General features: G+C 42.4%; 1 protein-coding gene across 12 annotated transcripts in view; it reads left to right on the top strand.

Annotated features, from left to right (window-relative positions):
* The first annotated feature begins 11,236 nt into the window (after positions 1 to 11,236).
* The window catches only part of LOC133556297 (potassium channel subfamily T member 1-like), a 320,711-nt gene continuing 316,024 nt past the window's right edge, over positions 11,237 to 15,923 (top strand). For 3 of the 12 annotated variants that reach the window (XM_061906090.1, XM_061906096.1, XM_061906089.1), the window contains exon 1: positions 11,239 to 11,357. In XM_061906090.1, the coding sequence (XP_061762074.1) occupies positions 11,291 to 11,357 (67 nt within the window). In that variant the 5' untranslated portion in view covers positions 11,239 to 11,290. Of the gene's footprint in view, positions 11,358 to 15,339; positions 15,595 to 15,923 lie in introns of those variants that run through there. The other 9 variants (XM_061906101.1, XM_061906095.1, XM_061906098.1 and 6 more) reach the window with 6 other exon arrangements.

The raw sequence follows: 15,923 nt of genomic DNA, 5'->3' as shown, positions 1-15,923 counted from the left end.
AACGATGGGGAAACATTGATGACATGATGGGGACACCTTGCGGACACAATGGGGAAAATTTAGGGACACGATGTGGACACGTTGGGGACACGATGGGGAAACATTGGGGACACGATGGGGACACCTTGAGGACACGATGGGGAAATGTTGGGGACACTATGGGGACACGATGGGGAAACGTTAGGGACACGATGGGAAAACATCGGGGACACATTAGGGAAACGATGGGGACTCATTGGGGACATGATGGGGAAACGATGGGGAAACCTTCTTTTTTTTATTGATTGATACTTTTATTAGTATATCGCACAGTTCAGTACATATTCCGTACAATTGACCACTAAATGGTAACACCCCAATAAGTGTTTCAACTTGTTTAAGTCGTGGTCCACATTAATCAATTCATGGTACACCTTGGGAACACAATGGGGACACCTTGCAGATACAATGGGGAAACGTTGGGGACACGATGGGGACATGATGGTGTAACGTTGGGGACACAATAAGGACACGATGGGGTAACGTTGGGGACAAAATGGGGACACGATGGGGAAACGTTGGGGACACGATGGGGACATGACGGAGAAACAATGGGGAAATGTTTGGGATACAATGGGGACACGATGGGGAACGTTGAGAAATCGTTGGGGATATGATGGCGACACGATGGGGAAACGTTGGGGACACGTTTGGGACAGGATGGGGACACGTTAATTGGAGAAACAATGGGTGATCGTTGGGGACACAATGGAGACATGATGGGGAAACATTGGGGACATGATAGGGACATGAAGGGGACACGATGAGGACACAATGGGGAAATGTTGGTGACACGATGGGGACACCATGGGGAAACGTTGGGGACACGATGGGGAAACAATGTGGAAAAAGTTGTGGACACAATGGGGACACGATGGGGAAATGTTGGGGACACCTTGTGGACACAATGGGGACACGATGGGGAAAGGTTGGGGGACACATTGGGGACATGATGGAGAAACAATGGGGAAATGTTGGGGAAACAATGGGGACACGATGGGGACATGATAGGGAAATGATGGGGAAACATTGGGGACAAGATGGGTACACCTTGAGGACACACTGGGGAAACCTTGGGGCCATGATTCGGGACACATTGGGGACATGATGGAGAAACAATGGGGAAATGTTGGGGACACAATGGGGACACGATGGGGAAACGTTAGGGACACGATGGGAAAACCTTGGAGACACATTAGGGACACGATGGGGACTCATTGGGGACATCATGGGGAAACGATGGGAAAACCCTGGGGACACACTGGGGACACCTTGCAGATACAATGGAGAAACGTTAGGGACACGATGGGGACACGTTCAATCAATCAATCAATGTTTATTTATATAGCCCCAAATCACAAATGTCTCAAAGGACTGCACAAATCATTACGACTACAACATCCTCGGAAGAACCCACAAAAGGGCAAGGAAAACTCACACCCAGTGGGCAGGGAGAATTCACATTCAGTGGGACGCCAGCGACAATGCTGACTATGAGAAACCTTGGAGAGGACCTCAGATGTGGGCAACCCCCCCCCTCTAGGGGACCGAAAGCAATGGATGTCGAGCGGGTCTAACATGATACTGTGAAAGTTCAATCCATAGTGGCTCCAAGACAGCAGTGAGAGTCCCGTCCACAGGAAACCATCTCAAGCGGATCAGCAGCGTAGAGATGTCCCCAACCGATACAGGCGAGCGGTCCATCCTGGGTCCCGACGAGCGGTCCATCCTGGGTCTCGACTCTGGACAGTCAGTACTTCATCCATGGTCATCGGACCGGACCCCCTCCACAAGGGAGGGGGGGACATAGGAGAAAGAAAAGAAGCGGCAGATCAACTGGTCTAAAAAGGAGGTCTATTTAAAGGCTAGAGTATACAGATGAGTTTTAAGATGAGACTTAAATGCTTCTACTGAGGTAGCATCTCGAACTGTTACCGGGAGGGCATTCCAGAGTACTGGAGCCCGAACGGAAAACGCTCTATAGCCCGCAGACTTTTTTTGAGCTCTAGGAATCACTAATAAGCCGGAGTCTTTTGAACGCAGATTTCTTGCCGGGACATACGGTACAATACAATCGGCAAGATAGGCTGGAGCTAGACCGTGTAGTATTTTATACGTAAGTAGTAAAACCTTAAAGTCACATCTTAAGTGCACAGGAAGCCAGTGCAGGTGAGCCAGTACAGGCGTAATATGATCAAACTTCCTTGTTCTTGTCAAAAGTCTAGCAGCCGCATTTTGTACCAACTGTAATCTTTTAATGCTAGACATGGGGAGACCCGAAAATAATACGTTACAGTAATCGAGACGAGACGTAACAAACGCATGGATAATGATCTCGGCGTCTTTAGTGGACAAAATGGAGCGAATTTTAGCGATATTACGGAGATGAAAGAAGGCCGTTTTAGTAACGCTTTTAATGTGTGACTCAAAGGAGAGAGTTGGGTCGAAGATAATACCCAGATTTTTTACAGAGTCACCTTGTTTTATTATTTGGTTGTCAAATGTTAAAGTTGTATTATTAAATAGAGGTCGGTGTCTAGCAGGACCGATAATCAGCATTTCCGTTTTTTTGGCATTAAGTTGCAAAAAGTTAGCGGACATCCATTGTTTAATTTCATTAAGACACGCTTCCAACTGACTACAGTCCGGCGTGTTGGTCAGCTTTAGGGGCATGTAGAGTTGGGTGTCATCAGCATAACAGTGAAAGCTAATACCGTATTTGCGTATGACGTCACCTAGCGGCAGCATGTAGATGCTGAAGAGTACAGGGCCAAGGACCGAACCCTGGGGAACTCCACACGTTACCTTAACATAGTCCGAGGTCACACTGTTATAGGAGACGCACTGCATCCTATCAGTAAGATAAGAGTTAAACCATGACAGGGCTGAGTCTGAAATACCAATTCGTATTTTGATACGCTCTAATAAAATATTATGATCGACGGTATCGAAAGCAGCGCTAAGATCGAGGAGCAGCAACATAGATGACGCATCAGAGTCCATCGTTAGCAATAGATCATTAGTCAGTTTTGCGAGGGCTGTCTCAGTCGAGTGATTTGCCCTGAAACCGGATTGAAAGGTTTCACATAGATTGTTAAACGCTAAGTGCTCATTTAGCTGCTCTGCAACAATTTTTTCGAGGATTTTCGAAATAAAGGGAAGGTGAGACACCGGTCGGTAGTTTACCATGAGGTCTGGATCGAGGTTAGGTCTTTTAAGGAGAGGATGAATAACCGCTTTTTTGAATGCAACGGGAACAGTGCCCGAGGAAAGTGATAAGTTTATAATATTTAGCACTGATGGACCTAATAATACAAAAAGCTCCTTGATAAGTTTCCCAGGAAGTGGGTCAAGTAAACATGTTGTTTGTTTTATTCCATTTACACGTTGTAACAATCCTTCTAATGTTATTTCATCAAAACGAGAGAAACTATTTTGGATATTTGCAGTATCCGCCGTATATACAATCGTATCTGTGTTACTATAACCCCGTTGTAGCTGGGACGCATTGTCTTTAATCTCCTTTCTAATAAGTTCAATTTTCTTATTAAAGAACTTCATAAAGTCATCTGCCGAATGGGTGGAGCTACTGGAAGGAGTCCCTTGTTGGGTTAGCGATGCTACTGTACTAAACAAAAATTTTGGATCGTTTTTATTAATGCGGATGAGATTTGAGTAATAATTAGTTTTAGCTAAGGTAAGCATGCGTTTATAAGTTATTAAACTATCACTCCATGCTTGATGGTGCACCTCAAGTTTAGTCGTGCGCCATTTGCGTTCCAGCTTTCTACATAATAATTTCTGAGCTCTAGTTTCTTCAGTAAACCATGGCGTACGCCTTTTTGGAGCCTTTTTTAACTTCAGCGGTGCTATACTATCAATGGTTTCGCGCAGGGCGTTGTTAAAGTTGTTAGTGAGGTTATCAATAGAGCCCACATACACGTTGGGGACACAATTAGGACATGACGGGGAAATGTTGGGGACACAATGGGGACACGATGGGGACTCGATGGAGAAACAATAGGGAAACATTGGGTACACTATGGGGAAACGTTGAGGACAGGATGGGGACACGTCGGGGACATTATGGGGAAATGTTGGGGACACAATGGGGACACAATGGAGAAACGTTGGGGACTTATTTGGGACACCTTGGGGACATGATGGGGACAGGATGTGGACACATTAATTGGATAAACAATGGGGAATCGTTGGGGACACAATGGGGACATGATGAGGAACCGTTGGGGACACTATGGGGAAACAATGTGGAAAATGTTGGGGACACGATGCGGACATGTTGGGGAATTAATGGAAATAAAGTTGGGAACACAATGGGGACATGATGAGGAAACGTTGAGGACACCTTGTTGACACAATGGGGACACAATGGGGAAACGTTGGGGAACACATTGGGGACACTTTGGGGAAATGTTGGGGACACAATGGGAACATGATGGGGAAATGTTGGGGAAGCGATGGGGACATGATGGGGACACGATGGGGACACGTTGGGGGCCCAATGGGGAAACATTGGGGACACGATGGGGACTCGATGGAGAAACAATGGGGAAACATTGGGGGCACTGTTGGGAAATGTTGGGGACACGATTGGGATACGTCAGGAACATTATGGGGAAATGTTGGGGACACGATGGGGAAAAGTTGCGGACACCTTGGAGACACGATGGGGAAATGTTGGGGACATATATGGGGACACGATGGGGACATGTTGGGGACACGATGGGGACATGTTGGGGACACATTGGGGACAAGATGGAAAAACAATGGGGAAATGTTGGGGACACAATGGGGAAACGTTGGAGAAACGTTTGTGACACGACGGGGACACGTTGGGGACAGGATGGGAACACGATGGAGAAACAATGGGGAAACTTTGGGGACACAATGGGTACGACGATGGGGGACCTTTGGGGCCACGATGAGGACACATTGGGGACACGTTGGGGACACGATTGGGGACATTATGGGGAAACTTTGGGTACACACTGGGGACACGATGGGGAAACGTTGGGGACACGTTGGAGACACGCGGGGGAAACGTTTGGGACATGATGGAGAAACAATGGGGAAATTTTGGGGACACGATGGGGAAACGTTGGGGACACGCTGGGGACACATTGGGGACAGGATGGGGACACGATGGAGAAACAATGGGGAAACGTTGGGGACACGATGGGGAAATGTTGGGGGTCACGTTGGGGACACGATGGGGACTCGATGGAGAAACAATCGGGAAACGTTGGAGACACGATGGGGAAATGTTGAGGTCACATTGGGGACACAATTTGGACACGTTGGGGACTCGATGGAGAAACAATGGGGAAACGTTGGGAACACGATGGAGACATGATGGGGAAACGTTGGGGACACGATGGGGACATGATGGGGACACGATGCTGTGATCATCCCTACACTTTTGATGGTGGGTCACGATAATGGGTGGGCTGCAACTGCATGGCTGCAGTGGTGCCAGTATCACCTTTGTGGTGAAATTTCAAATTATATATCAAATCAAATTAAAAACAAAACATGCACCAATCAAATAAATAGAGGCAAATATTGACATGAAGCCACAGACAGCTGCACTAATAAGTGTCCCCAATCAGACAAAAGGGTCATCAATTATCACCCGTTCATTTACTTTTCAATCAGGTTCAAATTTGATATCAATGCCTTTGACATATTTTAGGAAACCACCCCACAGTTCCCCCCCTTTGTCCATTCTAAAGAGTAAAAAAATTGTTAGCAGGAGTCGGCTAATAGCACCAGTAACCAATGTGTCTAGTGTTTCCTAACCCTTGGGGGGACATTTCTCAGTTGTGGTCCGTATGGGCCGCAGAGGTACTCAATTTTAATACACGTTTCCATCACTTGTGACAGCAATGTCAATATCAAAACCGGAAATTTGGCACAAAAGTCTGAAAAAAAATTATTGAGCGCAAAAAGTATGACCAAAGTGGTGAAGCTGTATTTTCATATGCACATAAAATGTATTGACAGTTTATTAAACAAACATATTATAGTTCTTTGTAAAAACATTTTTGGATTACAATCTATTTATTTTAGCACTGCGTAATTGGTTTTAAACATATTTTTCATCAGTTTTATAAGTTCTTCGGTATGTTTAACTTGTATTTATTTTTGTAATCAGCCTGACCTAAGCCTTGATAATAATCTTTAACACAATAACACATGCCCTGCGATGAGGTGGCGACCAGGGTGTACACCGCCTTCCGCTCGATTTTAGCTGAGATAGGCACCAGCGCCCCCCCCTTGACCCCAAAGGGGATAAGCGGTAGAAAATGGATGGATGGATGGACAATAAAACATTAGCATGCTAACTTTTTTGTGCCAATTTTGCCCCTGTACACTTGAGTCATATACCTTGGTAAATGACATATGCTATCTTTTTTCACTCATTTTCTAACCGTTTATCCCAGATTCATATAATTTGGTACGTGACACATGCCAACTGTTAGCATGCTAACTTTTTTTGGGCAAACTTGGTATGTGCTATATGCTGTTAGCATGTTTACATTAGTATTCTAGCACGATAACACCAGCATGCTAACCGTTTTTTTGTCCCTCTTTTGCCTTTGTACACATCAGAGTCATACAAAACCCGTTTCCTTTTGAGTTGGGAAATTGTGTTAGATGTAAATATTCACGGAATACAATGATTTGCAAATCATTTTAAACCCATATTCAGTTGAATGCACTATAAAGACAAGATATTTGATGTTTGAACTCATAAACTTTTTTTTTTTTTTCAAATAATAATTAACTTAGAATTTCATGGCTGCAACACGTGCCAAAGTAGTTGGGAAAGGGCATGTTCACCACTGTGTTACATAACCTTTTCTTTAACAACACTCAATAAACGTTTGGCAACTGAGGAAACTAATTGTTGAAGCTTTGAAAGTGGAATTCTTTCCCATTCTTGTTTTATGTAGAGCTACAGTCGTTCAACAGTCCGGGGTCTCCGCTGTCGTATTTTACGTTTCATAATGCGCCACACATTTTTGATGGGAGACAGGTCTGGACTGCAGGCGGGCCAGGAAAGTACCAGCACTCTTTTTTTTTACAAAGCCACGCTGTTGTAACACGTGCTGAATGTGGCTTGGCATTGTCTTGCTGAAATAAGCAGGGGTGTCCGTGAAAAAGACGGCACTTAAATGGCAGCATAGATTGTTCCAAAACCTGTATGTACCTTTCAGCATTGATGGTGCCTTCACAGATCTGTAAGTTACCCATGTCTTGTGCACTAAAGCACCCCCATACCATCACAGATGCTGGCTTTTGAACTTTGCGTCGATAACAGTCTGAATGGTTCGCTTCCCCTTTGGTCCGGATGACACGATGTCCAATATTTCCCAAATAAATTTGAAATGTGGACTCGTCAGACCAAAGAACCCTTTTCCACTTTGCATCAGTCCATCTTTGATGATCTCGGGCCCAGAGAACCCAGCGGCGTTTCTGGATGTTGTTGATAAATGGCTTTCGCTTTGCATAGTAGAGCTTTAACTTGCACTTACAGATGTAGCGACATTTATTTATTTAGTGACAGTGGTTTTCTGAAGTGTTCCTGAGCCCATATGATGATATCCTTTAGAGATTGATGTCGTTTTTTCTGAGGTCACGGTCATTCAATGTTGGTTTCCGGCCATGCCGCTTACGTGCAGTGATTTCTCCAGAATCTCTGAACTTTTTGATGATATTATGGACTGTAGATGTTGAAATCCCTAAATTTCTTGCAATTGCACTTTGAGAAACATTGTTCTTAAACTGTTTGACTGTTTCCTCACCTAGTTGTGGACAAAGGGGTGTACCTCACCCCATCCTTTCCTGTGAAAGACTGAGCATTTTTTGGGAAGCCGTTTTTATAGCCAATCATGGCACCCACCTGTTCCCAATTAGACTGCACACCTGTGGAATGTTCCAAATACTTGTTTGATGAGCATTCCTCAACTTTCTCAGTATTTTTGCCACCTTTCCCAACTTATTTGTCTTGTGTTGCTGGCATCAAATTCTAAAGTTAATGATTATTTGCAAAAAAAAAAAGTTTATCAGGTTGAATATCAAATATGTTGTCTTTGTAGCATATTCAATTGAATATGGGTTGAAAACGATTTGCAAATCATTGTATTCCGTTTATATTTACATCTAACACAATTTCCCAACTCATATGGAAACAGGGTTTGTAGAACTTGGTGTATGACATATGTTGACTGTTAGCATACTAACAATAGCATCTTAACTTGTTTGACAAATTTTTCCAAGTCATTAAACTTGGTACGTGACACATGCCAACTTATGTTAATGTTACTATTCTAGCATGATTACATCAGCATGCTAACTTTTTTTGTCGTTTCCAATTTTCCAGAGTTATAAAAATTGGTACATGACATATATTGACTGTTAGCATGCTAGTATGTTAACAATAGCATCTTAATCTTTTTCACTAATTTTGCAACCGTTTATCCCAGATTCATACAACTTGGTACGTGACACATGCCAACTTTTTTTTGGTGCCAATTTTCGCGCCTGTCGACCTCAGAGTAGTTAAACATGGCACGTGACATGTGCTAACTGTTAGCATGTTGACATTAGCATTCTAGCATGCTAGCTAAATTTTTTCCTAATTTTACAGCTGTTCATTTTAGAGTCATACAACTTGGTACTTGACACATGCTAACTGATAGCATGCTAACTGATAACATGCTAATGTTAGCACTGTAGCATGCCAGCTAACTTTATTTCCCAATTTTACAGCTGTACATCTCATAGTCATCCAACTTGGTACTTGACACCTGTTAACTGTTAGGATGCCAATGTTAACATTCTAGCATGCTGACTAACTTTTTTCAAATTTTACAGCCGTACATTTCAAGGTCATACAACTTGGTACCTGACACATGCTAACATTTAGCTTGCCAACATTGGTATTCTGGCATCCCAGTTAACTCTTTTTTCCTAATTTTACAGCCGTACATCTCAGAGTCATCCAACTTGGTACTTGACACATGCTAATTTTTAGCATGCCAATGTTAGCATTCTAGCATGCTGGCTACCTTTTTTTCTAATTTTACAGCCGTACAACTAAGAGTGAAACAACTTGGTACGTGACACATGCTTACTGTTAGCATGCTAATGTTAGCATTTTATTATGCAGGCTAACTTTTTTCCAATTTTACAGCTGTACATTTCAGAGTCGTACAACTTGTTACGTGCCATATGCTAACTGCATCTTGACATTAGCATTCTAGCATGCTAGCTAATTTTTTTCCTAATTTTACAGCCGTACATTTTAGAGTCATACAACTCGGAACTTGACCCAGGCTAGCAGTTAACATTCAAGCATGCCAGCTATTTTTTTCCCGAACTTTTGAGCCGTACATCTCAGAGTCATACAACTTGGTACTTAACACATGCTAACTGTTAGTATGCCAATGATAGCATTCTAGCATGCTGGCTAACTTTTTTTTAATCTTACAGCCGTACATCTCAGAGTCATACAACTTGGTACTTGACACATGCTAACTGTTAGCATGCCAATGTTAGCATTCTAGCATGCTGACTAGCTCTTTTCTAATTTTACAGCCGTACATTTCAGAGTCATACAACTTGGTACCTGACACATGCTAACATTTAGCTTGCCAACATTGGCATTCTAGCATACCAGCTAACTTTTTTTTTCTAATTTTACAGCCGTACATCTCAGAGTCATCCAACTTGGTACTTGGCACATGCTAACTGTTAGCATGCCAATGTTAGCATTCTAGCATGCTGGCTACCTTTTTTCTAATTTTACAGCCGTACAACTCAGAGTCAAACAACTTGGTACGTGACACATGCTTACTGTTAGCATGCTAATGTTAGCATTTTATTATGAAGGCTAACTTTTTGTCAATTTTACAGCTGTACATTTCAGAGTCGTACAACTTGTTGCATGCCATATGCTAACTGTTTGCATCTTGACATTAGTATTCTAGCATGCTAGCTAACCTTTTTCCTAATTTTACAGTCGTATATTTTAGAGTCATACAACTCGGAACTTGACACAAGCTATCAGTTAACATTCTAGCATGCCAGCTATTTTTTTCCCTAATTTTACAGCCGTACATCTCAGAGTCATACAACTTGGTACTTAACACATGCTAACTGTTAGTATGCCAATGATAGCATTTTAGCATGCTGGCTAACTATTTTTTAATCTTGCAGCCGTACATCTCAAAGTCATACAATTCGGTACTTGACACATGCTAATTGTTAAAATGCTAATATTAGCATTCTAGCATGCCAGCTAACTTTTTTTAAATTTACAGCCATACATCTTAGAGTCATACAACTTGGTACTTGACACATGCTAACTGTTAGCATCTTGACACTAGCATTCTAGCATGCTAGCTAACTTTTCTCCTAATTATACAGCCGTACATCTGAGAGTCATACAACTTCGTACTTTACACATGCTCACTATTAGCATGCTAATGTTAGCATTCTAGCATGCCAGCTAACTTTTTTCAAATTTTACAGCCATCCATCTCAGGGTCATACAACTTGGTACTTGACAAATGCAAACTGTTAGCATCTTGACATTAGCATTTTAGCATGCCAGCTAACTTTTTTCCTAATTTTACCGCCGTACATCTCAGAGTCATACAACTTGGTACTTTACACATGCTCACTGTTAGCATGCTAATGTTAGCATTCTAGCATGCCAGCTAACTTTTTTCAAATTTTACAGCCATCCATCTCAGGGTCATACAACCTGGTACATACTAACGAAAACATTTAAATTTGACTGGCGCGTTTACGGGGTTTACACACGCAGCATTCACCCGCAATTTGTGCTGAAATTGTGCAGATTCTCTTTATCATACCAGATCAAGACAGCCCTAAAAGTAAGTAAAGAGAGACTGCAGAATGCCGTAAAAGTACTGTAAATACACCATTCTTTTTGTAATCGTCCCCGCGTAAATATTGCGATGAAGTTTTTGTGCAAACCTGAAGGTGCGTAGCGAGACGGCGAGAGTGAGCGAGCATAAGTGGCTGTGTGGGCTTTAAAATGATGACGCTCCGAGCTCTTTTCCCCCCCGGAGGATAATGGGCTGAAATGCGGTGAGGGCTGGCTGCACCAGCACAAGGAATCGAGCACGTCGAGCCGCAAGCAGCTTTTCCGGAGCCGCACGCTGGCCATCCCCACCCATCCCCGCGTGTGTGCACAATGAACGTTTTCTTCAACTTGAGGGGGTCCATTGTGAGACAGATGGTGGAGGACAGACCTGCTGCAGGTATGGAGTCACATGGAAATATAGTCCGTGCAAGTGCTGTTATTATAAATGCATGTATTTTTTTCTTCTCTCTCTCATCTGTTGCACACAGTAAGTGTTGACTTACCTAAATGGTCTTCTAGTGACAACTTTCCGGCCACATTGCATGGTCAGCCGGTAGATGGCGTCAAGGATAGGATAGATCAGATCTGGGCAAATTAAGGCCCGGGGGCCATACGTGGGCCGTTGAGATTTTCAGTCTGGCCCGCCGGACGATTCCAAATAATTTTCTTAGATCTTTAAGTTGGGAAGTGTAGCTGCCATTATGATGTGCAGTCATGTTTTCTAATGACCGTAAGTCTTGAACTATACAGAGTATTCCAATGGTTGGAATCTGCGCTTTTGCATGATGGACTAGTTGCTATGGTCATCTAAATCAGTGGTTCTCAAATGGGGGTACGCGTATCCCTGGGGGTACTTGAAGGTATGCCAAGGGGTACGTGAGATTTTTTTTTAAATATTCTAAAAATAGCAACTATTCAAAAATCCTTTGTAAATATATTTATTGAATAATACTTCAACAAAATATAAAGGTCAATTCTTAAACCGTGAAAAGAAATGCAACAATGCAATATTCAGTGTTGACAGCTTGATTTTTAGTGGACATGTTTCATAAATATTGATGTTAAAGATTTCTTTTTTGTGAATAAATGTTTAGAATTAAGTTGATGAATCCAGATGGATCTCTATTACAATCCCCAAAGAGGGCACTTTAAGTTGATGATTACTTCTATGTGTAGAAACCTTTTTTTTAATAATTGAAGCACTTGTTTATTTTTCAACAAGTTTTAAGTTATTTTTATATCTTTTTTTCCAAATAGTTCAAGAAAGACCACTACAAATGAGCAATATTTTGCACTGATATACAACGTAATACATCAGAAACTGATGACATAGTGCTGTATTTTACTTCTTTATCTCTTTTTTCCAACCAAAAATACTTTTCTCTGATTAGGGGGGTACTTGAATTAAAAAAATGTTCAGAGGGGGTACATAACTGAAAAAAGGTTGAGAACCACTGATCTAAATCACAGCAGCTGAGACGAGGCACCAAGCAGTGTGGGTGGGGAGTATTCCCACAGAGTGTTCGCAGCGCGGCCAGCCTGAAATACGGGAGACAGGGACAAACGTGGAAGGAAATTTTTACAACAAAGTTCCAAAGCTTAGTAATATATCAGATGTATCAGATGATTTTTTTTTGTTACCCTTCACGTTTATATTTTGCTGTGTCTGATGCATTTCTGTTGGGTTTCGCTTGATTGCTAAAATATGTGGTTGGAGAGGGGGTGTGACATTCATATGTTGTCAATATTCAGTGTTTTATCCTTCATAGTTAATTTTGTAAATCTCACATTCTTTATTTTGATGTACATTCTGAGTGTCTCAGTCGGTAAAAAAAAAAAGAAGTCAATTTCCATTCCGTTTTTTTAAGGCGGTCTGTCATGATCAGAGGTCTCAAACTCACTTTATCTGGTGGCCACGAGATGCAGACTCTGGGTGAGGCTGGGCCGCAAGAAAACATTTTCTAAAAAAAAATGTTCATGCTCCTCAGCAAGTCTAGTTGTATAATGACGTTTCAAATGGTATCCCTTATGCACCGCATTTTTCTCTGTGCAAATAAGACACGTCGGGGTGGCCCTGTGCTCAACAAAGAAATATTGCATCTCTCACTTTTTCTAGAATTGTCTTTGCTTATCACTGCTCCTTCTCTTCACTGCAGGCTTTGAAAAATATATGTTTGGGGTTGTGGAATATATTTGTATTTAGCCGACACACGGAGAATAATTTTATTTCCGCAATGTGTGTCGTTCCGCTTTTCCTCCCTACAGCAACACGGCGGTCGGCGGGATAGTGAGTGCAAAAAAGTGTTATCCGGCGTCATACGGGAATATATGTAGTGTTCATCGTGCGAGGAAATGCAAATTAAACAATAAAAAAAAACAAATAATAATTTGAATTGGTCAAGGTTATCGGGAACTGTTATTACTGACAGACATGTGTCGCTGTGATACTGCAGCCTGGCACGTAAGAAAACCCTCGTCTCCATGGCAATGTCTCTGTCGCTTTCGCTCACTTGCCGCTTTTCCACTAACGCAGGGGTAGGCAACCCAGAACGTTGAAAGAGCCATTTTGGACCCAAATAACGCAACGCTGTCAAGCACCATTCATATAAAACTTGCGGGCCGCACTAACATTAAACCTTCATATTAAGGTGGGGGCCGCAAAATAACGTCTCGCGGGCCGGAAGTGGCCCGCGGGGCGCGTGTCTGAGACCCCTGGTCATGATGTTTTCAGCATTTATCCAGCCATCCATTTTCTACCGCTTGTCCCCTTCAGGGTTGCAGGGGGTGCTGGAGCCTTTCTCAGCTATTGTGAAGTTTTGTATTAGTATTCCTAAAATTCAGATGTACTGGCCCCCACACACATTTTTTTCTCTAAATTTGGCCCCTCGAGTCCAACCAGTTGCCCAGGCCTAGGATAAGACACATTTTTTCTCTAAATTTGGCCCCTCGAGTCAAAATAATTGCCCAGGCCTGGGATAGGTGCTTCCAGGTTGAAGAATGAGCGCCTCTCGCCTCCTCCGCCGATAAGATGCTGACCGCAGCACATACTCTCCAGGCTGGCGACGAGAAACAGTCGTAACAGTGAGAGCTTGTTTAAGCCACAACAAAAAAATATGTAAAGTGGAAAATAATAATTCCTTTAAAGGCCTACTGAAACCCACTACTAACCACCACACAGTCTGATAGTTTGTATATCAATGATGAAATATTAACATTGCAACACATGCCAATACAGCTTTTTTAGTTTACTAAATTACAATTTTAAATTTCCCGGGAGTTTCGACTTGAAAATGTCACATAATGAGGACATGTACCCAAGACGTCACGCGTTTTTAGGAAGTATGAGCGCTAAGCACACACACAGCTAAAAGTCGTCTGCTTTAACGGCATAATTACACAGTATTTTGGACATCTGTGTTGCTGAATCTTTTGCAATTTGTTCAATAAATATTGGAGAAGTCAAAGTAGAAAGATGGAGTTGGGAAGCTTTAGCCCGGAGCTGAAACTTTAATATGGATCAGAACGCGGTCAAGCAGACATGGATCCCAACCGAATGTTACCCAGCAGGTTTCGGTGAGAAAATTGTGGTTAAAAAGTCAGTTCTTACCGGAGAAAAGCTGAGCTTGTGCCGTCTATAGCTGCCGTCGACTCCCCGAGACACTGCGCGTCAAGACACCCTTCCGACTATCAGGCACTATTTAACTCACTAAAACACTAGCAACACAATAGAAAGATAAGGGAATTCCCAGAATTATCCTAGTAAATGTGTTTAAAAACATCGGAATCCGTCCCAATCCAATCACGTTTTTTTTAACTTGTTTTTTATTTATTATTATTGTTTTTTTTCTAGTCCATCGCTATCAATATCCTCAAACACAAATCTTTCATCCTCGCTCAAATTAATGGGGAAATTGTCGTTTTCTCGGTCCGAATAGCACTTTTTGTTGGAGGCTCCCATTAAAAACAATGGGAAAATGTGAGGAGCCCTACTTTGCGACGTCATCGTCTGCGACTTCCGGTAGAGGCAGTGCTTTTCTCTTAACACCGAAAGTTGTGAACTTTATTGTAGATGTTCTCTACTAAATCCTTTCAGCAAAAATATGGCAATATCGCGAAATGATCAAGTATGACACATAGAATGGACCTGCTATCCCCGTTTGAATAAGAAAATCTCATTTCAGTAGGCCTTTAATGATTTATAATAAGAGAACCGAGGTTGGCCAAAGTAGTCCGTCAACTCGCTAACAAAAGTTGTTGCTAAGGTACGCGTGTGTCACTCCGCGTCGCTGCCAGGTTGACGGGCTGGCGGATTGATATGTAAATGAGCTGTCAGGTGTACCGTAAATAGTTTTTTGGTAATGGCGCGTCAGCCAATCAGAAGCTGGTGAAGCTGGGACTATTTTTTTATTTTTTATTTGGGGCTGAACCTCCACCTCGCAAGCTAGCTTAACGTCCACGTCGCACCAAGTCACGCCGATGTCGTCTTTTGTTTGTTTGGAGAGGCTGCGTTTATGGACGTGACACGGATGTGTCTCGGACACTGCGGTGGGGCAGACCGGCTGTTACGCAACGGACGCCGGAGAGCAAGTTTATCAGGCGGATGGGACCGCGCTTTGGGACGGGAGCGCAGGCAGGTAACTAGTTAGCATTGTCGGCTAATGTTGTTGTGCTAATATACCATATAATGTGTGTTCTTCTGTAAAAGACTGGCTTTGCAAGTATCGGATAGTTTTATAAGCCACAAATAATATATTTTAAAGTAGTCAGTGTACAGCTTCGTGATGTCCCGATACCAATATTTTGGTACTGGCACCTATACCAAAATTATTTTGATACTTTTCTAATTAAAGGAGACCACAAAAAAATGTAAATATTGTCTTTATTTGAAAATAATTTTTGGTTACATGAAACATATGTTTATTATTGTACTTTAGTCCTTAAATAAAATAGTGAACATACTAGA

The sequence above is a fragment of the Nerophis ophidion genome, linkage group LG07 (genome assembly GCF_033978795.1).
Source record: "Nerophis ophidion isolate RoL-2023_Sa linkage group LG07, RoL_Noph_v1.0, whole genome shotgun sequence".
NCBI classification, from domain to species: Eukaryota; Metazoa; Chordata; class Actinopteri; order Syngnathiformes; family Syngnathidae; genus Nerophis; species Nerophis ophidion.
This window is presented reverse-complemented; position numbering and strand designations above follow the sequence as displayed.